Below are 26,388 nucleotides of genomic sequence, written 5' to 3' on the forward strand. Positions count from 1 at the left end.
ATGATCTGCGCCCGCGGCCATTTACAGATTCATTAACACGGTGGTTATCAGTTGTTATGAGCGTGAGCAGCAGCTCCTGTTATCTGAGCTCAAACGTAATTACCACCTCTGGGATTCATGTGTTGAAGATGAAGAGACTGAGCACACGTTAACCTTCGTTATCAATCAGCTGATCCATCAATCACTTTGATTTATTTAACATGTGAACATGTGTGTTTTTACATGAACTCAATATTGTAAGATGAAAAATGATTCAATATGCTTCCTCTTGTTGACGCGTAAACGTTAAAAAGTTGAACGTGATTCAGTGAGTAAATGATGCTCCAGGAGCGGGGAAACATGTCGACCAATGAGGAGATGGCGTTCAGATGGGGTTCTGTCATCATGGTTTTCCTTCTTTTGACCTTTGACTCTTTTAATGACGTCTCTTCTGCAGTGGTGCAATGACACCTGACTGGAGACTCAGCGCCACCTACTGGCTCCTGATATAGTTCTCATTTATTTTGATTCCCTTTGATTGATGAACAGGTGTGAAAGGTTCCTCAGACCAAGAGGAGTTCTGGGTCTGGATCAAACTGAACCTGGTTCTGTTGGTTTGCAGTGAAAACACTTTGTTGGATAGTTTGGACTTTTGGACCAATCACAGGAAGTAGAGACAGAATTAGAGACAGAATTAGAAGAAGAAGAAGAAGAAGAAGAAGAAGAAGAAGAAGAAGAAGAAGAAGAAGAAGAAGCAGCTGCAGTCTTCACCTCTGACGATATAATGTTTGAACTCAAGGACGTTCATTTGGTGCATTTGAATTAGTGGAGTACTGTAGTACTGTGGGGTACTGTTGAGTACTGTAGTACTGTAGCATTGTAGTACTGTAGTACTGTAGAACTGTGGAGTACTGTGGAGTACTGTAATACTGTAGTATTGTATTACTGTGGAGTACTGTAGTACTGTAAAACTGTGGAGTACTGTAGTACTGTAATAGTGTAGTACTATGGAGTAGTGTAGTACTGTGGAGTACTGTAACACTGTAGTATTGTATTACTGTGGAGTACTGTGGAGTACTGTAGTACTGTAGTACCGTAAAACTGTGGAGTACTGTAGTACTGTAATAGTGTAGTACTATGGAGTAGTGTAGTACTGTATTACTTTGGAGTACTGGAGTACTATTGACTACTGCGCCTGAAGGTGCTGATGCTGGGAGTAATACCATCATGATGTCACCATGGTAACCAGATGAAGCACTTCATTCATTCAAGACTACCCCCCCCCAACTGACAACACGCCCACGTCAGACGCCGTCTACAAACCAATCAGAGTCAAGTATAGGTAGACTCCGCCCACGTAGGTGATGACGACAGGACGCACGTATGTCAGACTAAACTCTTTAGTCCCTAAATTACAATGTGAACCAAAAGTAACGAGATCAAAGGAAACTATGGATCAAACACATGAAGCTTCAGACTCTCAGATGTCGTCTGAACTTTTTTATTCTCGTTTCTTAAACCTCTCACAAAGATGAGATATATATATTATATTTTTTCATATAAAATTTTCTCTTCTCATTTTCATTCCAGAGTCAAACTCTCGTCGACAGTCGAAGACTCTCAGGACAATGGAGGAAGATTTCCAGTCTCCAGTGAACTTTGACCTCCTGCGCTCTGACGTGACACAAGACGAGCAGGATTCAAATCCAGACCCAGGACTGGACCTAGTGTCCCAGGATCAACCAAACCAGAACCATGAGAGTCTGACAAAGCTCCAGGAGCAACTGAATCCTCGCTGTGATCTGGAGGTCAAAGGTCAGACAGAACGTCGTCCAGATTCACCTGACGACCAGGATTCATCTGATGTCCACGATGGTCCAGAGGGTGGAGGACGTTTAACTGAGTCCGACCTGAGTCCAGTCGACCTCCTGGGTCGGTCGGGATCAGATCCTAACAGAGGTGAGAAGTAACTGATGTTTTAAACTGAAGCGATAAAAGTCTGTTTCTGTACAAACGTACATTAAACAACAAATCTTTTCGGTTTATGACCTGTACTGCAGCCAACCACCAGGGGGCGATCCACGCTCTATGCTCTTCGGAGCTCCGTGGTGGCCTCTACAGGAACCCTCCCACGTGGAGTCGTATCACAAGTGGCGCCCTCTAGAGTCTTGAATCAGAAAGTCTAACCCCCCCTCCTCCCTGTGTTTACATGAAGCTTCAGGTCAGGACGCCGAGCATCAGGTCGTCCATCACTCACACCGTGACCTGACAACTGCAGCAGCCAATCAGGACGGAGCCGGGGGGGCACGTGGCAGCGTCCCGGCGCTGGTTGTCACTCAGGCAGAGGAGGTGAGAGCAGAGCATGATGGGAAGTGAAGATGAGGGTCTCATGTATATTCATGTTCTTTGTTTAAACGCTGTGTGATCAGGTTCAGAGCCGGACGCTGTGACAGCTTCTCTTCTTCATCTTCTTATTTCAAACCTCTGAGACGAAGATGAATTCAGATCTGCTGCCACATCCAGGACCAACAGCGTCTCCGCTTCTTCTCTCGTCTTCCTTCACGACGTTTCTGTCAATAATCAGAGCAATAGTTTGACTTTGTGTCATCAATAAGAAAAATCTGCCTGGTTTCATTCTCAATGTTTTTTAATTATACAGATGAAACAATTATTCTTAATTAATAATCAATAATCAGTGTAATTGATTAATTGAGAACTGAATCTGTCGGGTTTCCAATAAAGTCACTGTGGTGTGAGGCCCCGGACCCCCACAGCCCCCAACAGCTGCAGACCTGGTTCTGGACTTGGTTCTGGTCCTGGTTCTGGTCCTGCTGTTATTTAATCAGATGCTCAGATACAGGAAGTAATTTGAATTTTAATAAGACACACACACAGTCTCATATGATGACAAACAAACTGTTAATAATAGCAACTCCTAAAGAGCAGTTTCTGTTTCATATTCTGAGAAATGATTTAAGAAATTAGCTCCAATCAGCAGCTCTGAGTCAAACTGAGTCAAACTGAGTCAAACATTTAAAATCTGTAATAATTGTTTTATTAATCACACACACTCAAAAAGTGAAAAAACACCCATTGAAAATGGAGGAATCGGCTTCGACTGACAACTTTCACATGAACTGTTGTTCCCTAGCACATACATGACAAAGGACACAGGACACATGACACAGGACACATGACAAAGGACACAGGACACATGACACATGACACAGGACACAGGACACATGACACAGGACACATGACACATGACACATGACACAGGACACATGACACATGACACAGGACACAGGACACAGGACACAGGACACATGACACAGGACACATGACACAGGACACATGACACATGACACAGGACACATGACACAGGACACATGACACATGACACAGGACACAGGACACATGACACATGACACAGGACACATGACACATGACACAGGACACAGGACACATGACACAGGACACAGGACACATGACACAGGACACAGGACACATGACACAGGACACAGGACACATGACACATGACACAGGACACATGACACAGGACACAGGACACATGACACAGGACACAGGACACATGACACAGGACACAGGACACATGACACAGGACACATGACACAGGACACAGGACAAAGGACACATGACACATGACACATGACACAGGACACATGACACATGACACATGACACAGGACACAGGACACATGACACAGGACACATGACACAGGACACAGGACACATGACACATGACACATGACACAGGACACATGACACAGGACACATGACACATGACACACGACACACGACACAGGACAAAGGACACACGACACAGGACACAGGACACACGACACAGGACACATGACACAGGACACAGGACACATGACACAGGACACATGACACATGACACAGGACACAGGACACATGACACAGGACACATGACACAGGACACAGGACACAGGACACAGGACACATGACACAGGACACATGACACAGGACACAGGACACAGGACACAGGACACAGGACACATGACACAGGACACAGGACACATGACACAGGACACAGGACACAGGACACAGGACACATGACACATGACACAGGACACAGGACACAGGACACAGGACAAAGGACACATGACACAGGACACAGGACACAGGACACATGACACAGGACACATGACACAGGACACATGACACAGGACACAGGACACAGGACACATGACACAGGACACAGGACACAGGACACAGGACACAGGACACATGACACAGGACACATGACACATGACACATGACACAGGACACATGACACAGGACACAGGACACAGGACACATGACACAGGACACAGGACACAGGACACATGACACAGGACACAGGACACAGGACAAAGGACACATGACACATGACACATGACACAGGACACAGGACACATGACACAGGACACAGGACACAGGACACAGGACACATGACACATGACACATGACACATGACACAGGACACATGACACAGGACACAGGACACATGACACACGACACACGACACAGGACAAAGGACACACGACACAGGACACAGGACACACGACACAGGACACAGGACACAGGACACATGACACAGGACACAGGACACATGACACATGACACAGGACACATGACACAGGACACAGGACACATGACACAGGACACATGACACAGGACACAGGACACAGGACACATGACACAGGACACATGACACAGGACACAGGACACATGACACATGACACAGGACACAGGACACATGACACAGGACACAGGACACAGGACACATGACACAGGACACATGACACAGGACACATGACACATGACACATGAACACAGACATCACATCTGCTTCAGCTGCTTTTATTTTGAAGGAACAGGAGCTGATCAGTTAAGCTGCTTTTATTTTCAAAAGTTTGAACATATATAAAAAAATGAAATCACATTGTGAATCTAAGTGTTATATTTTAAACACTATCGATGTGTTTGTCCACAGGACACAGGACACAGGACACATGACACAGGACACATGACACAGGACACAGGACACATGACACAGGACACAGGACACAGGACAAAGGACACATGACACATGACACAGGACACATGACACAGGACACATGACACATGACACATGACACATGACACAGGACACAGGACACAGGACACAGGACACATGACACAGGACACAGGACACATGACACATGACACATGACACATGACACAGGACACATGACACAGGACACATGACACATGACACACGACACAGGACAAAGGACACACGACACAGGACACAGGACACACGACACAGGACACAGGACACATGACACAGGACACAGGACACAGGACACATGACACATGACACAGGACACATGACACATGACACAGGACACAGGACACATGACACAGGACACATGACACAGGACACAGGACACAGGACACATGACACAGGACACATGACACAGGACACATGACACAGGACACAGGACACATGACACAGGACACAGGACACAGGACACATGACACAGGACACATGACACAGGACACATGACACATGACACATGAACACAGACATCACATCTGCTTCAGCTGCTTTTATTTTGAAGGAACAGGAGCTGATCAGTTAAGCTGCTTTTATTTTCAAAAGTTTGAACATATATAAAAAAATGAAATCACATTGTGAATCTAAGTGTTATATTTTAAACACTATCGATGTGTTTGTCCACAGATTGAATATTTGTCTCATAGTGTGTACGTCAGTGGGTTTTACTGTGAAACAACACGCTGCTCTGAACACGCTGTAAACGTGACGCTCTGTGTGAAGATTCATTCTGAACCAGGAACCTGTAAATCTCTGTCGTTAATATTTACTGTGTGTGTGTGTGTGTGGCAGTAATTAGCTCTCCTGGGAAGCCCGTCCTGAACAGTTAAAGGACAACTGTGTCTCTGTGAGATGTTAAACTGCTGCTGCTGAAGTCTGTTGCCGACTGAGGCCTAATTGTACTCAACAGGCCGAGGCAGCTCATTCTCTCGCTCCGAGCGGCGAGTGAAGATGAACGCCACTTTCAGGCAGACGGACATTTTGTGTAGTGTAAACACTCTGTTATATGCTAATGCTGCTGTGTGAGGGACACAAGCGCAGACTGGAGTCGAGAGCTGGACGTTCATGTCCCAACGACGGAAACATCAGAGATGTCCAACTTCATCAAACTCACATGTGGAAATAAATTCATGCTCGAATGTTTGTACTTTTAAGTCTCTGAAGATGTTTTCAGACCTGAACTGAACCACACATATGTTCCTGACATGTTCTGGAGGTTCTGTATGTGAGAACAAGTGTCAGAGTGAGTCCATGTGAGGACACAGCAGGACAATGTGTGGAAGCTTCCCAGAGAGCGAGTGGACGTGTTGACGAGGTTTCTAACACGTGACGGACGTGAAACTGGAAGAACACAAAGATCTCAGGATGAAGAAGAGGAGCCGTACACGTAGAAGACGAAGACGTCCACTTGGAAACACGAGGAGGTTCCAGATCTTCTGGTGATGAGGGCCGACGCCGGTGTGGATGAGCTGTAAACAACAACACTGATCTTTCCACAGCAGAGTTTATACGTCATGTCCCGCCTCCTGCTGCTCTACAGGCTCCGCCCCTGCTGCTCTACAGGCTCCGCCTCCTGCTGTTCTACAGGCTCCGCCCCTCGCCTGGATGTTCCCCACATGTTCCTGTTTGAACGAGTCGGACCCGACAACCTGCTGCTGCTGCTTCACAAACACCAACTACACAACATGTCCAGACAACATTTTACACAGTTCAAGTGTGAAAACGGCTTCAGCTCTTTTCCGTCTGCCCCCCCTCAGGGGTCCTGAGCCCTGGTTTGAGAACCACGTCTCAGAGCAGCTGAGAGGATGCAGATGAAAAATCTCATGCTTTTACTTTGAATTAAAACATATTTGAATAGATATGAATAATAAATCCTTAATATTAATACGTCATTAGTATTGATGAATATAGATGAAAATAATATTCAGTTGCAGCGCCGACCCATGTGTTTCCTGTGCATTTCACAGTGTCCAGCTCCAGGGGCCGTGGTTGGGACCCCGGTGAGTCCGACACCATCAGAGCCTCAGAGAGCGGAGAGACCTGCACACCAGGTGGCCCCTGAGAACCTGTTCACCGATCTGAGCTCCAGCAGCGATGGAGGAGACATGACCTGCTGCGACCTCCTGTCGCTCCGCAGCGACTCCGTGTCTCTAGGCAGCGAGACGACCATCTCCAGGAAGGTGAGTGAGACACGTCCGTCCTGTCTCACATCATCGGTGAAAACTTTTCATGTTTTTATATTCTTTAGATCAGACGACAGGATTTATATCAATTTAATTATAAATCAGCAGATTTTTCTTTTTCCTGTTTCTCATCAAACTACAGCAGTGTAGTTTTTAACTGAACCGCTGCAGAGCGTTGTGGGACAACACTCTCTCCTCCACAGAGGACGACCCTGTTCACACCTGGTGTTAATGAACCGATCACACGTTTGTTCGATCACGCCTGACGTTGAAATGGATGAAGCTGTGTCCAGATTCAGGACTCGTCTTAGCTCGATGAACGAATGACGAGGTTGTAATGTAATCATAATTCCCTTGACCTCTGGTGACCCCGGTGAGCTCTGACAACGAGGACGGTGAATGAGAACAGATCACATGAGCGTTTTAACACAGAGCCTGATTTCAATAGGAAAACATGGTTGTTGTAAAATCTCAATTTATATGTAAATGTGAGCAGAATGTTTCATTACTTGCATCACCAGCAGGTCCCTGAGGTCCTGCCCCAGCTGCGTCGTCATTCAAACAGAACATTAAAGATCAATCAATCAAACTTTATTACCAACCGCGTACGAACAAGGTCCATCTGATCAGACGAATACGAATGATGTCATCATGTCATGATTACACCAGGAACACCACAACGAATCAACGGGGGGGGGGTCGTCTCCTCCTCTTCCTCTTCCATGTTTTCAGGTGTGTTCATGTGGGTGGAGCCTGTGCCCGATTGGTCCATGAAGCGGGATGTCCTGCCCCCCCACCTGCTCACATACAGTCTGTATCATAAAGAACGACATGCTCCCCCTCCTCTTCTTCCTGCTCCTCCTCCTCCTCCTGCTCCTCCTCCTTCTCACAGACAGGTGTGAACTAACTGAACCTTTATTTCTTCTGATGTGATATAAAATGATAACGAGCTCCTCGTCAGGAGGAGGCTGACGTTGTTGGACGAGTTTAAAATCCTCTCAGTCCTCAGACATCCGAATGTGTCTGAACTGAACTTCTCCAGTTTAAAGAGAAAACACAGAAAACAGGTGAAGAGAGGAAGAGGAGACATGAAAGAGATTCCTTCATGTATCCGATGGAGAGAATGAAAGAATAAATCCCACAATGGGCCGATGCTCATTAACACGTTAAGAGGAGACCTCTCCAATCTGCTGCGCTAACAACAGACAGTAAATAAAGATGAAAGCTGCCTCGTCCTCTCTGAAGTGTGTTTGAGTCTTTTTAGGGATTTAATGGATTCGTTAGATTTTACCCCTTACTCCTCCTTCAGGGAGGTTCACTGTGTGTCTGCAAGGACTCACACTGCAACAATTACACAACAACTCAAAGATGATTAGTACTGCACGTTGTTATTTTAGGTTATTTTATCCACTTTCAAACGTGAGGCGCTATGAGAAAAACTCAGAATCAGCTGTTAAAGAAAAATCATAGTATACTGAGAAATACATTTTATCAAGAATAAACAACAGGAACATGTGGGGAACATCCAGGCGAGGGGCGGAGCCTGTAGAGCAGCAGGAGGCGGGACAAAGATCAGTGTTGTTGTTTACAGCTCATCCACACCGGCGTCGGCCCTCATCACCAAAACATCTGGAACCTCCTCGTGTTTCCAAGTGGACGTCTTCGTCTTCTACGTGTACGGCTCCTCTTCTTCATCCTGAGATCTTTGTGTTCTTCCAGTTTCACGTCCGTCACGTGTTAGAAACCTCATCAACACGTCCACTCGCTCACTGGGAAGCTTCAGGACATTGTCCTGCTGTGTCCTCACATGGACTCACTCTGACATTTTATATCCTCCAGGACACGTCAGGAACATTTCGGGAACTTTATCAGGTTCAGTGTTTGTTTGTTTGACAAAGTTTAATTTTACAGAATAAACAATGTAGAAAAGATGAACATTTAAATTAATATTTATGTAAATATTTGTTTATTTTCTTAAAATTCTTTGTAAACCTCAACAACGTTTCTGTCATCAGGGTTTGATAACATCTTAGATTGATGTTCTTCATATATGTACAGCTGGGTGTCGTCTGCGTAACAGTGGAAGTGTACGAGGTGCTTTCTGATGATGTTGCCTAAAGGGAGCAGATATAAGCTGAAGAGTATCGGTCCAAGGACAGAACCCTGTGGAACTCCATGACTAACTTGTGTGTGCATGGAGGAGTCAGTGTTCACATGAACAAACTGAAATCTGTGATAAATATGATTTAAACCAGTCTGATGTTCCTTTGATCCCGACATGTTGCTCCAGTCTCTGTCACAGGATCTTATGATCTGTGGGGTCAGATGCTGCACTAAGATCCAACAGGACCAGTAAGAGACAAGTCCATTATCTGAGGACATGAAAAGGTCGTTAGTAACTGTTAACATATGGGTCATATTGATTTGGGTCTAATCAGCTAAAACATCTGGATCCAGAGTGGGCTTTTGAAGCAGAGGTTTAATTACAGCTACTTTAAAAGCTTGTGGTACGCAGCTGGTTAACAAAGACATTAATCTGATTTATCATGAAACTGTCAATTAGGGGGAGAACTTCCTTAAAAGGTCCAGTTGGGACAGAGTCTAAAAGACAAGTTGTTGGTTTAGAGGATGAAACTAGTGACGTCGGTTCAGGAGATCAACTGAAGAAAAGAGGTCCAGATATAAATCAGGTGCTACAGGTGGTTCTATGGTTTCTGGACTAGACCGTGTATCTGTGCTGTTTATGCAGTGGATTGTTTCCCTGATGATTAGAATTTACTCTACTATAAATGTACTCTATTACTTTGAAACAGCTGCAGGTTCAGCATCAATGTCGATAATTGTCATGTTTTTGTGTTGCAGAGTGAAGACGACGACACCAGGAGTGTGACAGCCTCCTCCGTCACAGTAAGTACACACTAACACTTTTACTAATCTGTGTGTGTTTATTTTGTTATACTCACTGTTTGTTAGAGAGCCTCATCTCTCTCTCACACACACACACACACACACACACACACACACACACACACACACACACACACAGCTCAAGCTCCGCCCATACTAACATGTTTCGGTAAAAAAAAAACATCACTGTTGCTATGGTTACTCCTGGCGTCCACACTAATTCAGCCTCTGAATCAGAGACTTTTGGAAACGCTGCTGGTTTTGTTTCACCCTAAAAACTCTGGACGTCGTTCACACCTGGTTTGGTTCAGAGCTTCAGGCTCTTCAGTTCAGTCTGAACCTGAACATCAGGTGTGAAAGGTTCCTCAGACCAGAACAGGAGTTCTGGGTCTGGATCAAACTGAACCTGGTTCGGTTCCAGAGTGAAAACACTTTGTTGGATTGTTTGGACTTTTGGACCAATCACAGGAAGTAGAGACAGCACTAATAATAATAATAATAATAATAATAATAATAATAATAACTTGAATTAATTAAGCACCTTTCAGGAGACCAAAGGACATTTTACATGTGTCACTGTGGAACTCTCTGATGTGACGTGATGTCAGTGGTTTATTGATGTGTAGAAAAGATGCCGCGTCCACTTTAAAACACTAGTACTTGGTACCGTGCTGTGACCGGATCAGGTCCAGTCTTCATCCAGGACATGGTCCAACCTCACAGCCCAGCCCGTCCACGTCGCTCTGCATCGGCCAATCAGCTTGATTCTTGCTGTTCTGGGTTTGTTCCCTCATGGTTGATGCACTTATTGTACGTCGCTGTGGATAAAAGCGTCAGCTAAATGAAATGTAATGTAAATGCTGTTCTGTCAGTAACGGTTCCCCCGGGTTCTCCAGTCTCTGTTCCACAGGGTGCAGCTGGACCCTCTGGAGAAGGCCTGGTTGAGGAGCTCAGCTCTGGGAAACATGGCGGCTCAGCAGCAGCTGCTCGCTCAGGAGCCCGGCCTCGTGGTGAAGAAGGTAACGACACAGAGCGTCTTCATCACACAGGAAACTACAGTAACACAACGTTCACAACAACTGACACAGAGGAACCAATCAAATGTTCCTGTAACCAATCAGAGCTGTCAGCCAATCAGAGAGGAGGAACTTATCCATGTTTTAAATGATGAATGAAACTTGTTCTTCTTCTCTGCTCTCGTCAGGACTTCATCACAGTGAGTATCTCATCATCTCTTCACCATGAACAGTTACAAACATCAACAAGTGAAAAGTTCTTACACCGAAGTAACAATGAGAGATAAATCTGCCTCCTCTTGTTTATCAGCTCCGTGCTAAGTCTCGGTCACTGAAACTCGAAACATGGCATCAGAGCAGTAAACAAGTCAGTAATCTGCTGGTTGAGATGAACAGAGGAGACGGGGGGGTAACGATCCTATTAGTTTAAATCTGAAGCTGCAGACAGACGCTGAAGATGATGAAGATGACGAAGAGAAATCCCATCGGGCAATGGGGCAGATAAACCATGGCTGCCATAACAGGACACTTAATAATAAGACTTTACACCTAAAATTAAAATGGATGAGTGAACAGCTTCCTTTTTAAAACCATCGCCTCCTTGTGCTTGTTTGTCTTCACCAACCAGAGCAGTTTGAGGTCACTGTGACCTTTGACCTCTGAATCTATTCAGTTCATCTTTGAGTCCAAGTGAGGACACAAAAACATACATTCAGCCACTAGGTGTCGCTGGGGAAGATTTATAAAAACTAAAAACTATGTCAAACAGAAATTCACAGAAGAACAAAACCAAGGGGTTTTATTCAGACGTCAAAATGTTTAGGGTGACAACAGTGATGTCATCGAGGCGCCTGAAATCAACCAATGAACACCAGCAGCTGCTTTTATCAAATCATAAAATGTAGGACAATCATGAAGTGATGTGAACAGAATTCCATGTTTTCATGATGTCACAGTTTCCACACGTGTGTTTTGATGTTGTTGACGTGTTTCATGGTAACGTGTTCACATGTACGTCCTCTGTTGGCTTCCTCCTCCTGGTGACGTCCTGTGTGACATGAACCTCATCGCACATGAAGGGGGTGAGTCATTAACAACCACAAAGTGTGTGTGTGTGTGTGTGGGGGGGGGGGGGGGGCAGGAAGTAGAAACAGGAAGTAGAGCTTGGTGTGATAACAGCTGTGTCTCTATTCAGCGGCTGCATCCTGTGGAGGACCTGATCTACGCCGCCGTCGGCTACATCCTCCAACGGCCACACGGCGCCGGCCGAATCGAAATGAGACGGTCTGGTCTAACTATTGCGTCACCAGCTTGTCCCACCGTTACAGCCGTCGCCTAGCAACAGAGAAATGGACGAAAAATGTTCACGTGTTACGTTAGCTGTTCGGTTGAGTTCCTACATTTAAAAATATATTCTCAAGATGTTTTCTCCTCACTTTCTGCCGCCATTACCTCCTGCTCCTCCTCCTCCTGCTGCTCCTCCTCCTCCTCCTGCTGCTCCTCCTCCTCCTGCTGCTGCTCCTCCTCCTGCTGCTCCTCCTCCTCCTCCTGCTGCTGCTCCTCCTCCTGCTGCTCCTCCTCCTCCTCCTGCTGCTGCTCCTCCTCCTGCTGCTCCTCCTCTGTGCTGTGTTCACTGAACGTCAGATTTATTTAGTTTTGACTCGTCTCCATTGAGTCAAAGATTCTTCAGCGTGTTTCCAACATATGTTGCGACTGTTTGAAACGTCCTGGTTGTGTCAGAAGTAGAGTTCCACATAAGTTTCTTCTTCTGGAGCTTCTGTGAAGGACCCCCCCCATAGAGCGAGAATAAAGACCTGTCCATATGCCTGTTGTGTCCCCCCTTCGCTGCCATCAGTGGTTTGACCCTCGCTCCGCTCCACACTCTTTATCTTCTTTTCATGATTCACTTCAAGTGTAACGTGTGTAGTTTACGCCTGTTTGATGTTCTTTGTCCTGCTGCCGGTTTTACGCACGTTGTGCTAACTCCCGCCCGTCACCACAAACAGCCGACAGATGCCCGGCACACGACGGTCGGCCGGCAGTGGACGGTTTGTGTCACTGCTGGTTCTCCCTCCTGAACGTGTCACAGGACGAAGGCTTCCTGCCGAGACAGACATGTGTCCGTCATGTCTGAAAACGTGTCACATGCAGCGTTTGTGGCTCGTGGTCGTTGACAGTTTTCACCGAAATGAAATGTCTGCTCTCGCTATTCACCATCACTGTTCGTCGAGTATCTTCTGTAACTCAGTAGAGTAGACAATCTACTTCCTGTTTACACCACATGACGTGATGTTATTTTCAGGTGTGTTAGTGTGAGCGGAGATTATTACTGGTGTGTGTGTGTGTCTCACGTTTCTGTCGTCTTCTGTTTGTTTCTCGCTCCTCGGAACTCGTCCAGTTTGTAAGTTCACTCCGTTTTTCTCTCTGTGTTTGTGCTTTTAGTGCCGATGAGCCAAGCTATGGTTTTCAACCAGCAACTGCTGTTAGAGACATAACAGATTCTTGTCTGACTGTCTCTGATTGTCAGACGGATACTTGTGTATACTACTACTACTATTGTAGCGTAGGTTTTCAAAACCATCAACCAAAAAGAGTTGGGTGCCAGACAGGGCTTCTTCACCTGTCCATTTATTAAACTATTTCACGGTAAAGGAGCTATGTTAGCTTAAAAGCTTGTTAACCTAAACACAACAGCCATCAAAGGAAAATAAATCACAAACAATTCTGTTCATCTATATATTCAATCAATTATTCAAATCAAAATAACAATCAAATCAAAGACATATGATTAATAAACAAACATCAAGAACTCATTTTCACCAAAATATCAAATCATCAATAGAAAACAAATTAATTTCCAAATAAGAAGATTATCTGTCCACTAAATAAACAAATGAAACAAGTGTTCAGGAGAGTTCGTTGAGAGTGTAGTCCGAGTTCTGAAGATGTGTGAGATTGTGTGTGTGTGTGTGTGTGTGTGTGTGTGTGTGTGTGTGTGTGTGGGGGGGGGGGGGGGGGGGGGGGGGGGGGGGGGGGGGGGGGGGGGTGTTGGTGAGGGGAGTTAGGGTCCATGAAAGTGAAAAGTGAGGGAAATGTGTTTTTGAGGGGCTCCTCACTAGAGGCAAAGGGAATCGGGGAAGCCAGGAGAGTTTGAGAATGGAGACTTAGCTTGTATGGTTCAACCAGGACAGAGGGGACCAGGTCCAATCTTCTCCATCAGGCTCCAGGGATCAGCTCGTTTGTCTCTCGGTCCAGGACGATTGTGAAATAAATCCAGCTGGTTCTTGGATCAAATTCCCAGAAAGTAGTTTATCTTTTTGTGATCTCCTTCCTACAGTCACTCTCACTCCTCAGTTGTCTTCTATGTGCCTTTGTTTGAGTTTCCATCCTCCTTTGGCTCACAGGTGCATCATCTCCCTCGCACCTCCTTTTCCTGTTGAGGTGTAAAGGGCCATTCTGTCTTTTTAGTGTTCTCCTTACTGCTACACTATTACTACTACTACTAATATGTGTATGTATAAAGCACAACCAGTGATTTAATAGAAATGATGCAAATAAGATGAAGTTATGAAAAAATGTAATATTTTTGTAGGATGGAATATCATCTGATCAGCTGTAGCGGGGGGGGGGGGGGGGGGGTTGTCATTCTATTGAGCTGATCACTGACCTGCAGATGATCAATAGTTTTATTAAATCAATGACGACGTCGTTTCTTGAATCTGTGAGAATATTTTCTTCAGAACTAATGTTCAGTGTTCTGAGAGAAGCTACAGCTCATTTAAATAAAATCCTGCTCTGAAGTGAAGTCATGGTTAATTAGGTTAAACACACACACACACACACACACACACACACACACACACACACACAGTAATCACAGTGGGAGTTAATTCTCTTAAAGAGCCATATTCAAGGACACTCATCTGATCGTGTTGAATCAGAACTTGGTGCTGGAATCGATGAGTGTTGAGAGGACACGAGGACACGAGGACACGAGGACACGAAGAAACCTTGTTAGAAGGTGCAGGTGTATTTCCATCAGGAAGTAGACGTCCTTATCTCTTGTCTTTGATTTACCTAATTGTTAACTAACAGTTCATTTGGATTTGATGGTGGTGATGAGGCACCTTGACGTTGGTAGCCACCTGCTAATAAACCCAATAAAGACGATGATGTAACAGTTGAAATGATAAGTGATCTTTCATCAAATTAGTTTCATGATTTATCATTTTCAGCTGATCATCATTTGAAATATTTATATTTTTCTATGTCTATTTACTGAAGGTTGAATTTATAATTAGTTTGGACAGAATTTACGTTATTTTTTTTTCGAACCACTACTTTCATCGTCTGAATCATTCACAACAAAATCAACTGAATGTTTTAACGTTTGTTTCTTGGTGGTTTATGGCTCCATTTAGAACGTTATGTCCCATCTGCTAACATGGAGGAGGAGGGGTTTATGACATATACTGCAACCAGCAACCAGGGGGTGATTGGTTTCATTTTGGGGAGCCATCATGTCGTCCATGTTTATGTACGGTCTGTGATCTAGAAGAAACAGAGTTGAGTGTTGTCAGGTAACGTGTGTGTGTGTGTGTGTGTGTGTGTGTGTGTGTGTGTGTGTGTGTGTGTGTGTGTGTGTGTGTGGTTCAGACTGCTCTTCACTGGGCAGCGAAGCAGGGTCGTCAGGAGGTCGTGGACATGATGCTTCGCTCCGGAGCCGACGTCAACGTCCGATCAGTGAGTGGCGTGTGTGTGTGTTTGTTCTTGTACAGATATCTTTGTGGGGACATTTTGGCTGGCCCTCACTTAATGGACTGTTGGAGGGTTAACACATTAGGGTTGGGTTAGGGTAAGGTGTGTGTATATAATGTTCATAACAATAATTAGATCATAGTTAAGCTCCAGCTGAGCAAAGCAAAACAGACAAATCACTTATTGCCTCCTTAATTAGAAAATGAACGTTTAGTCTCTAATCATTTAGGAGTTAATGGCTCTGATAACAAGAGCGTCAGCCAATCCAAAATCAATAATCCATACGATCACTTCAGGTCAGCGACTTCGTTTAAATACTCATCAGAACATTTTTATTTTATTGCAAAGACTAACAATGAAAACACAGAAGAAAAGATTCCCCTAACGCAGTTTAATTAAAGATAATTATCCTCTTCCTCTTCCGATTATACCTTGAATAAAAGTTTGAACTAACAATTTAGTAGCACTTACATGTCACTTACTTATAGAACTTTGTAGTTTGTCTTTCCTGAAGAAATGGTTCTTTCTCTATTCTTGTTGTTCTGGGTTGTTCCCTCGTGGTTGATGCACTGATTGTGAGTCGCTCTGGATAAAAGCGTCAGCTCAATGAAATGTAATGTATATAAATATAATGCTTTTAATTTAGAATCTTTTGTTTGTGTCTAAATGTTTTTCTGTTTCTCGTCTTTTTCATTGTTTGTTTCTCGTCGTCACATCAGCATGTGAGTGTTAAGAGTTAAAGAGTCACATTCAGATTCAGTGTTTCACTGTCAGATCTGTGACCTCTGACCCTCACTGTCCCCCCCTCTGTCCCCCTCTGCTCACATGCGTCCCTGTGAAGGGGGTAAGTTGTCAATGTTTGAATCATTTGGCCTGTAGATGACGTGTGGACGACCTTAAGACAACCTGTGTACGACCTTAAGACGACGTGTGTATGACGTGTACACGACCTGTAGACGACCTGTGGACGACATGTGGACGACCTTTGGACGACCTGTAGACGACCTGTGGACGACATGTGGACGACCTGTGGACGCAAGTGGACGACGTGTGGACGACGTGTGTACAACCTGTAGATGACGTGTGGACGACCTTAAGACAACCTGTGTACGACCTTAAGACGACGTGTGTACGACGTGTACACGACCTGTAGACGACCTGTGGACGACATGTGGACGACCTTTGGACGACCTGTAGACGACCTGTGGACGACATGTGGACGACCTATGGACGACGTGTGGACGACGTGTGTACAACCTGTAGATGACGTGTGGACGACCTTAAGACAACCTGTGTACGACGTGTACACGACCTGTAGACGACCTGTGGACGACCTGCGGACGACCTTTGGACGACCTGTAGACGACCTGTAGATGACATGTGTACGATGTGTGGACGATGTGTGGACGACCAGTAGACGACCTGTGGACGACCTGCGGACGACCTTTGGACGACCTGTAGATGACGTGTGTACGGCGTGTGTACGACCTGTACACGATGTGTGTACGACCTTTGGACGACCTTTGGACGACCTTTGGACGACCTGTAGACGACCTGTACACGACGTGTGGACGACCTGTCGACGACCTGTAGATGACGTGTGTACGACCTGTACACGATGTGTGTACGACCTTTGGACGACCTTTGGACGACCTGTAGACGACCTTTGGACGACCTGTAGAGGACATGTGTACGACCTTTGGACGACCTGTAGAGGACCTTTGGACGACCTGTAGAGGACCTTTGGACGACCTGTAGAGGACATGTGGACGACGTGTGACATCTTTCTCTGTACTTGGACGATGAGCCTTAGAAAGTGTCACAATGTGGTGAACACAGCTGTGAGCTGATGTTGATGATTGTCAGCGTTTAGCCCAAAGTGATGACATCACATACAGGAGCTTCTTCACACACGGCGGCGTCCTGACGCACTGACTGAGACGGAATCGCTACATGTGCGTCTCACGTGGACGAATGTGACAGTGTGTTTGTTCTCCACATCAAAGCCTCCAGGGCCCATTTAAAGTCACGATGATGTTCTTTAAACTACAGACCTGTTAATCAGCTGCGTCTGTCATTAAGCTGCAGACGTGAGCGTCTGTCACTGACAGCGGCTCAGGATGACGGACAGCTGATCCGCTGGGACTCGACTGTGTTAATGTGAACGAACCTCCAGGAAACCACGAGGAGACAAGATGATGGACACAGATGTTTCAGGCAGAGAAACCAAAGAAGAAGAATCCTTGAGATTGAGGTCGACAGACACGTCTGTCTCTTCTTCTTTGGTTTCATTTGATGATCTGAGATGAATTCTTCACTTCCTCATTAAACTATCAAAAGTCATCCAGACCTGATCTTTATGTTTGACTTTTTTTTCAAACCTGCAGAAATCTGTAGTTTTATTGAAGGTAACGCTGCGTTTCATTCTGTCGCCTGTTGGTGGCGTCATATCCTCTTTGTGCACGTGTCGGTGTTTAGTCAAAAGTGACTTTTTATCCAGTTTGAAGTTTTTAAATCTTTTAAACTTTTCTGAAATCATTGCAACAAACTGATCTTAAACAAAGTCACTTTAAAAGGAACCAAAACATCAGAGATTTAAAAACTTCACATGATCCAGTTAATTAATGTGCAGTGAGTCAATACAGCCACCTGCAGTGTGACTGAAAATATCTTTACAACATTTTATTCACAGGGTTACACAGCGCTGCACCTCGCCTCCATCCACGGCCACCAGCACGTCATCCACGCCCTCGTCAACACCTACAGTGAGTCAATACATCCGCCTGCAGAGAGTCAATACATCCGCCTGCAGAGAGTCAATACATCCGCCTGCAGAGAGTCAATACATCCACCTAGAGAGAGTCAATACATCCGCCTGCAGAGAGTCAATACATCCGCCTGCAGAGAGTCAATACATCCGCCTGCAGAGAGTCAATACATCCGCCTGCAGAGAGTCAGTACATCCGCCTGCAGAGAGTCAATACATCCGCCTGCAGAGAGTCAATACATCCACCTGCAGAGAGTCAATACATCCGCCTGCAGAGAGTCAATACATCCACCTGCAGAGAGTCAATACATCCGCCTGCAGAGAGTCAATACATCCGCCTGCAGAGAGTCAATACATCCGCCTGCAGAGAGTCAATACATCCACCTGCAGAGAGTCAATACATCCGCCTGCAGAGAGTCAATACATCCGCCTGCAGAGAGTCAATACATCCGCCTGCAGAGAGTCAATACATCCACCTAGAGAGAGTCAATACATCCGCCTGCAGAGAGTCAATACATCCGCCTGCAGTGAGTCAATACATCCGCCTGCAGAGAGTCAATACATCCGCCTGCAGAGAGTCAATACATCCGCCTGCAGAGAGTCAATACATCCACCTAGAGAGAGTCAATACATCCGCCTGCAGAGAGTCAATACATCCGCCTGCAGAGAGTCAATACATCCGCCTACAGTGAGTCAATACATCCGCCTGCAGAGAGTCAATACATCCGCCTGCAGAGAGTCAATACATCCGCCTGCAGAGAGTCAATACATCCACCTAGAGAGAGTCAATACATCCGCCTGCAGAGAGTCAATACATCCGCCTGCAGAGAGTCAATACATCCACCTAGAGAGAGTCAATACATCCACCTGCAGAGAGTCAATACATCCACCTAGAGAGAGTCAATACATCCACCTGCAGAGAGTCAATACATCCACCTAGAGAGAGTCAATACATACGCCTGCAGAGAGTCAATACATCCACCTGCAGTGAGTCAATACATCCACCTGCAGAGAGTCAATACATCCACCTGCAGAGAGTCAATACATCCGCCTGCAGAGAGTCAATACATCCACCTAGAGAGAGTCAATACATCCGCCTGCAGAGAGTCAATACATCCGCCTACAGTGAGTCAATACATCCGCCTGCAGAGAGTCAATACATCCGCCTGCAGAGAGTCAATACATCCGCCTGCAGAGAGTCAATACATCCACCTAGAGAGAGTCAATACATCCACCTGCAGAGAGTCAATACATCCACCTAGAGAGAGTCAATACATCCGCCTGCAGAGAGTCAATACATCCGCCTGCAGTGAGTCAATACATCCGCCTGCAGAGAGTCAATACATCCGCCTGCAGAGAGTCAATACATCCGCCTGCAGAGAGTCAATACATCCACCTAGAGAGAGTCAATACATCCGCCTGCAGAGAGTCAATACATCCGCCTGCAGAGAGTCAATACATCCGCCTACAGTGAGTCAATACATCCGCCTGCAGAGAGTCAATACATCCGCCTGCAGAGAGTCAATACATCCGCCTGCAGAGAGTCAATACATCCACCTAGAGAGAGTCAATACATCCGCCTGCAGAGAGTCAATACATCCGCCTGCAGAGAGTCAATACATCCGCCTGCAGAGAGTCAATACATCCACCTAGAGAGAGTCAATACATCCACCTGCAGAGAGTCAATACATCCACCTAGAGAGCGTCAATACATCCACCTGCAGAGAGTCAATACATCCACCTAGAGAGAGTCAATACATACGCCTGCAGAGAGTCAATACATCCACCTGCAGTGAGTCAATACATCCACCTGCAGAGAGTCAATACATCCACCTGCAGAGAGTCAATACATCCGCCTGCAGAGAGTCAATACATCCACCTAGAGAGAGTCAATACATCCGCCTGCAGAGAGTCAATACATCCGCCTACAGTGAGTCAATACATCCGCCTGCAGAGAGTCAATACATCCGCCTGCAGAGAGTCAATACATCCGCCTGCAGAGAGTCAATACATCCACCTAGAGAGAGTCAATACATCCGCCTGCAGAGAGTCAATACATCCGCCTGCAGAGAGTCAATACATCCGCCTGCAGAGAGTCAATACATCCACCTAGAGAGAGTCAATACATCCACCTGCAGAGAGTCAATACATCCACCTGCAGTGAGTCAATACATCCACCTAGAGAGAGTCAATACATCCACCTGCAGAGAGTCAATACATCCACCTGCAGTGAGTCAATACTTCCACCTAGAGAGAGTCAATACATCCACCTGCAGAGAGTCAATACATCCACCTAGAGAGAGTCAATACATACGCCTGCAGAGAGTCAATACATCCACCTGCAGTGAGTCAATACATCCACCTGCAGAGAGTCAATACATCCACCTGCAGAGAGTCAATACATCCACCTGCAGAGAGTCAATACATCCACCTGCAGAGAGTCAATACATCCGCCTGCAGAGAGTCAATACATCCGCCTGCAGAGAGTCAATACATCCACCTGCAGAGACTCGCAAAACTGTTACTCTTTTTAATTTACTTTCGCTGATCCAGACTATCACCTGGTCCAGTCTCCACAAGCCGTGGAGGTCAGAGTTCTGTTCCGAGGATGTGCAGATTGATTATTATTAATGAGTCCACACGTGAGGACTAGTCTTCTGTTACATCATCAGGTGTGAATGTTACTTAAGGGACAAGTGAACAAATGTTCAACAGGAGCTTTTCATGTGTCGTCAGTTGTGTGTTTGTTTATAAGATATTTTTTATCACATTATAGATATAACTAAAGCAGAGTTTCCTGAACTATTGTCTAATAAATGACCAACAGCAGAAACACGTCTTCAGTCTGAAAAGAGAGCGTCGGCCTAACGTTGTCTCTTTTGGTCGACAGATGCTAAAACCAGCGTCAGAGATTATCATGGGAAGATGGCTCTTCACTACTGGAGCGGCTGCAGCGACGTCTTCAGCTCAGCAGAGTCTCAGGCAGGTGAGAGACCATGTTTCACAGCTCGTCCACAACAAAATTCATCTTCTTATAAAACAAAGTCGCCAAAACTGATCAGAGACACTTGAACAAACATCAGTGAGATAAGAACGACCTGAAATGACATTTATTTAACTCTTAGTTTGATCAATTTCCCATCTGCTAACATGGAGGAGGAGGGGTTTATGACCTTTACTGCAGCCAGTCACCAGGAGGTGATCGATACGTTGTAGGTGACACCTCGTATGATGCTGAGAGGAAAAGGTTCAGTTTTTGAATGACTCTGAACTGATGTGTTTCAGGTGAGAGGGGCCGGCGGACGCAGCGTTACGCTCTGCCCTCGCTGCTGTTGACACGTTCTCGGAGTCAGGGTCAGATCCACTTGGAGTTTGGGGCGGTGCCTCAGTCGTCCATTCACGACATGTTGGACCTCCATGTTTGAGTTTTCACTCCTGCTGGGAAATCTTCCTCTGATGAAACACAACATTCAGTCCAATGAAAACAACACAGACGTTCTTCTTCTCTGGATCAGCTGCCGCCACACAGGGCCGATACACTTCTACAGTACTCCACAGTACTACAGTACTCCACAGTACTACAGTACTTCAAATGCACCAAATGAACGTCCTCGTGGTTCAAACATCACATTTCTTCTTCTATTGTTTAATTCTGTCTCTACTTCCTGTGATTGGTCCAAAAGTCCAAACTATCCAACAAAGTGTTTTCACTGCAAACCAACAGAACCAGGTTCAGTTTGATCCAGACCCAGAACTCCTCTTCTGCTCCGAGGAACCTTTCACACCTGATGTTCAGCTTCAGACTGAACTGGAGAGTCTGAAGCTCTGAACCAAACCAGGTGTGAACGAGTCCTGTGTGTGGACTGAAAGTGACTTTTATTCTTCCTCTGTGAAGATGAAGATTTTTCTGTCTTCCTCCTTCATCTTTTAATAAAACAGCTGGTTTTTCAGTGTAAATCAGTTTTTAATGTTTCTGGATTTCAAACAAATGAATAAAGGATTTATTGTCAAAAGGTTCTTTAAAGCATCTGACTGAGCTGTAATTATGAGGAATGTCTGAACGTCTGTGCTTCAAAGCTACGTCGCCTCATAAACATTTGTTTCTCTCTGACAACAATTATTCATTAGATGCTAATTTCCTTCGACAAGTTCCTCAGAAGGAGCAGGAATGAAGGGAACACGTGTCGACGGTTTGATTCCCTCTGTGAGCACGTTCAGTTGTCAGGAAATGTGACGAGCCATTGATCACAAGGAAATTCGTATGTTTCTGCGTCGGGTGTCGGCCAGCGTGTTTTCACCAGAGCAGAAGACGAGTCGGTCAGCGTGTTCGTCACGGAGCAGAAGACGAGTCGGTCAACGTGTTCGTCACGGAGCAGAAGACGAGTCGGTCAACGTGTTCGTCACGGAGCAGAAGACGAGTCGGTCAGCGTGTTCGTCACGGAGCAGAAGACGAGTCGGTCAACGTGTTCGTCACGGAGCAGAAGACGAGTCGGTCAGCGTGTTCGTCACGGAGCAGAAGACGAGTCGGTCAACGTGTTCGTCACGGAGCAGAAGACGAGTCGGTCAACGTGTTCGTCACGGAGCAGAAGACGAGTCGGTCAGCGTGTTCGTCACGGAGCAGAAGACGAGTCGGTCAGCGTGTTCGTCACGGAGCAGAAGACGAGTCGGTCAGCGTGTTCGTCACGGAGCAGAAGACGAGTCGGTCAACGTGTTCGTCACGGAGCAGAAGACGAGTCGGTCAGCGTGTTCGTCACGGAGCAGAAGACGAGTCGGTCAGCGTGTTCGTCACGGAGCAGAAGACGAGTCGGTCAGCGTGTTCGTCACGGAGCAGTCGGACAAATCGAGGCTTTTTCTCCACTGAGCTACAGACACATTTATTCAGACACTTACTCCTCTGATCTGGTTTATATACGAAACACAGAATAAAAAGCACTGAGGGAACAAGAGGCTCAACAGATCCGTGTTTTAACAGGTGAACATGTATGATGATGTCATATCACATGTGAATCTGCTCGTTGTCTTTATCTCACTGTGAAACTGATAAAACATCAGATATTCATAAAGGTCGTTTCATTGTTTCTCTTTTCAAAACACACTTTATTCTTTATCATTATTTCACGTCTGTTTGTCACTTTAAAATCTGAACTAAACTTTTCAATTTTATTTATTTTATTTACATAAATCCTCTTCTCCAGATGTTGATCCCTCCCTGGTTAGCTTAGCTTAGCATAAACAATGGAATATCTTAGCTTAGCATAAAGACTTGACATAGAGGGAAATATTAAACTTAAAGGCATAAAGATGGGAAACAGGTAAAGCAGCGATCTGAGCTTTGCATAAAGAATGGAAACAGTGACGGATGGATGATGGATCGATGAAGAAGGAGAAAGAGAAGCTGGTGAAAACAGCAGAGGATCTTTTCTCATGTATAAGTTTAAAGATCAACTCTTCTTCCTCTTCTTCCTCTTCTTCTCTCCGTCATGTGATTGCAGAGCGGCGGTCCGTCCGTCTGTTGATAAACTGTCCAATCCCAGATGTGATCATTTTGCCCTCAGGTTGGTGATGAGGTCTAATGCCGGCGCTCGGGTGATAATTCCTCTCTGATCACATGTTGAGCTTCGTAATGAGACGAGCAGAAAATCATTATTTGGTGCTCAAACAGAAAATGAGTTTGGTGCCGAGTCTCACAGAAGAATCTGATGATTTAATTACAGCTGAAAGATCCGGGGAGGAAACCAGACTTCGGGGGGGGGGGGGTGAGGAGGGTGAATCCAGCGAGTTCTCTCGACGTCAGTTTAAAACGTCGTCATGTTAAACGTCGTCATGTTGAAACGTCGTCATGTTAACGTCGTCATGTTGAAACATCGTCATGTTAAAACGTTGTCATGTTAAACGTCGTCATGTTAACGTCGTCATGTTAAACATCGTCATGTTAAACGTCGTCATGTTAACGTCGTCATGTTGAAACATCGTCATGTTGAAACATCGTCATGTTAACGTCGTCATGTTAACGTCGTCATGTTAACGTCGTCATGTTAACGTCGTCATGTTAAACGTTGTCATGTTAACGTCGTCATGTTAAACGTCGTCATGTTAAACGTCGTCATGTTAAACGTCGTCATGTTAAACGTCGTCATGTTAAACGTTGTCATGTTAACGTCGTCATGTTAACGTCGTCATGTTAAACGTTGTCATGTTAACGTCGTCATGTTAAACGTCGTCATGTTAACGTCGTCATGTTTAAATGTCGTCATGTTTAAACGTCGTCATGTTAACGTCGTCATGTTGAAACATCGTCATGTTGAAACATCGTCATGTTTAAACGCCGTCATCTTAAAACGTCGTCATGTTAACGTCGTCATGTTAACGTCGACATGTTAAACGTCGTCATGTTAACGTCGTCATGTTAACGTCGTCATGTTAACGTCGTCATGTTAACGTCGACATGTTAAACGTCGTCATGTTAACGTCGTCATGTTGAAACATCGTCATGTTAACGTCGTCATGTTAACGTCGTCATGTTAACGTCGACATGTTAAACGTCGTCATGTTAACGTCGTCATGTTGAAACATCGTCATGTTAACGTCGTCATGTTAACGTCGTCATGTTAACGTCGTCATGTTAACGTCGTCATGTTAACGTCGTCATGTTAACGTCGACATGTTTAAACGTCGTCATGTTAACGTCGTCATGTTAAACGTTGTCATGTTAACGTCGTCATGTTAAACGTCGTCATGTTAAACGTCGTCATGTTAAACGTCGCCATGTTAAACGTCGTCATGTTAACGTCGTCATGTTAAACGTCGTCATGTTAACGTCGTCATGTTTAAATGTCGTCATGTTTAAACGTCGTCATGTTAACGTCGTCATGTTGAAACATCGTCATGTTGAAACATCGTCATGTTGAAACATCGTCATGTTTAAACGCCGTCATCTTAAAACGTCGCCATGTTAACGTCGTCATGTTAACGTCGACATGTTAAACGTCGTCATGTTAACGTCGTCATGTTAACGTCGTCATGTTAACGTCGACATGTTAAACGTCGTCATGTTAACGTCGTCATGTTGAAACATCGTCATGTTAACGTCGTCATGTTAACGTCGTCATGTTAACGTCGTCATGTTAACGTCGTCATGTTAACGTCGTCATGTTAAACGTTGTCATGTTAACGTCGTCATGTTAAACGTCGTCATGTTAAACGTCGTCATGTTAAACGTCGTCATGTTAAACGTCGTCATGTTAAACGTTGTCATGTTAACGTCGTCATGTTAACGTCGTCATGTTAAACGTCGTCATGTTAAACGTCGTCATGTTAAACGTTGTCATGTTAAACGTCGTCATGTTAAACGTTGTCATGTTAACGTCGTCATGTTAACGTCGTCATGTTAACGTCGTCATGTTAAACGTTGTCATGTTAACGTCGTCATGTTAAACGTTGTCATGTTAACGTCGTCATGTTAAACGTCGTCATGTTAACGTCGTCATGTTAACGTCGTCATGTTAACGTCGTCATGTTAAACGTTGTCATGTTAACGTCGTCATGTTAAACGTCGTCATGTTAACGTCGTCATGTTTAAATGTCGTCATGTTAACGTCGTCATGTTGACGTCGTCATGTTTAAACGTCGTCATGTTAACGTCGTCATGTTAACG

At 45.3% G+C, this 26,388-nt stretch overlaps 2 protein-coding genes across 2 annotated transcripts; both read left to right on the forward strand.

Annotated features, from left to right (window-relative positions):
* Positions 1-1,576: 1,576 nt before the first annotated feature.
* On the forward strand, positions 1,577-13,704 carry LOC117763127. The gene is made up of 7 exons (XM_034588032.1): positions 1,577-1,938; positions 2,195-2,328; positions 7,071-7,283; positions 10,149-10,193; positions 11,090-11,212; positions 11,398-11,479; positions 13,652-13,704. The coding sequence occupies exons 1-7, from the start codon at positions 1,608-1,610 to the stop codon at positions 13,702-13,704; spliced, it is 981 nt and encodes a 326-aa protein (XP_034443923.1). The 5' UTR covers positions 1,577-1,607.
* A 2,167-nt stretch (positions 13,705-15,871) lies between these two features.
* On the forward strand, positions 15,872-22,272 carry LOC117762657 (ankyrin repeat domain-containing protein SOWAHC-like). Its single transcript, XM_034587151.1, has 4 exons — positions 15,872-15,952; positions 18,660-18,732; positions 21,625-21,720; positions 22,020-22,272. Exons 1-4 carry the CDS (start codon positions 15,914-15,916, stop codon positions 22,157-22,159), a joined length of 348 nt encoding a protein of 115 aa, XP_034443042.1. The 5' UTR covers positions 15,872-15,913; the 3' UTR covers positions 22,160-22,272.
* The last annotated feature ends 4,116 nt before the right edge of the window (positions 22,273-26,388 follow it).

This window comes from Hippoglossus hippoglossus, chromosome 6 (assembly GCF_009819705.1).
Source record: "Hippoglossus hippoglossus isolate fHipHip1 chromosome 6, fHipHip1.pri, whole genome shotgun sequence".
NCBI classification, from domain to species: Eukaryota; Metazoa; Chordata; class Actinopteri; order Pleuronectiformes; family Pleuronectidae; genus Hippoglossus; species Hippoglossus hippoglossus.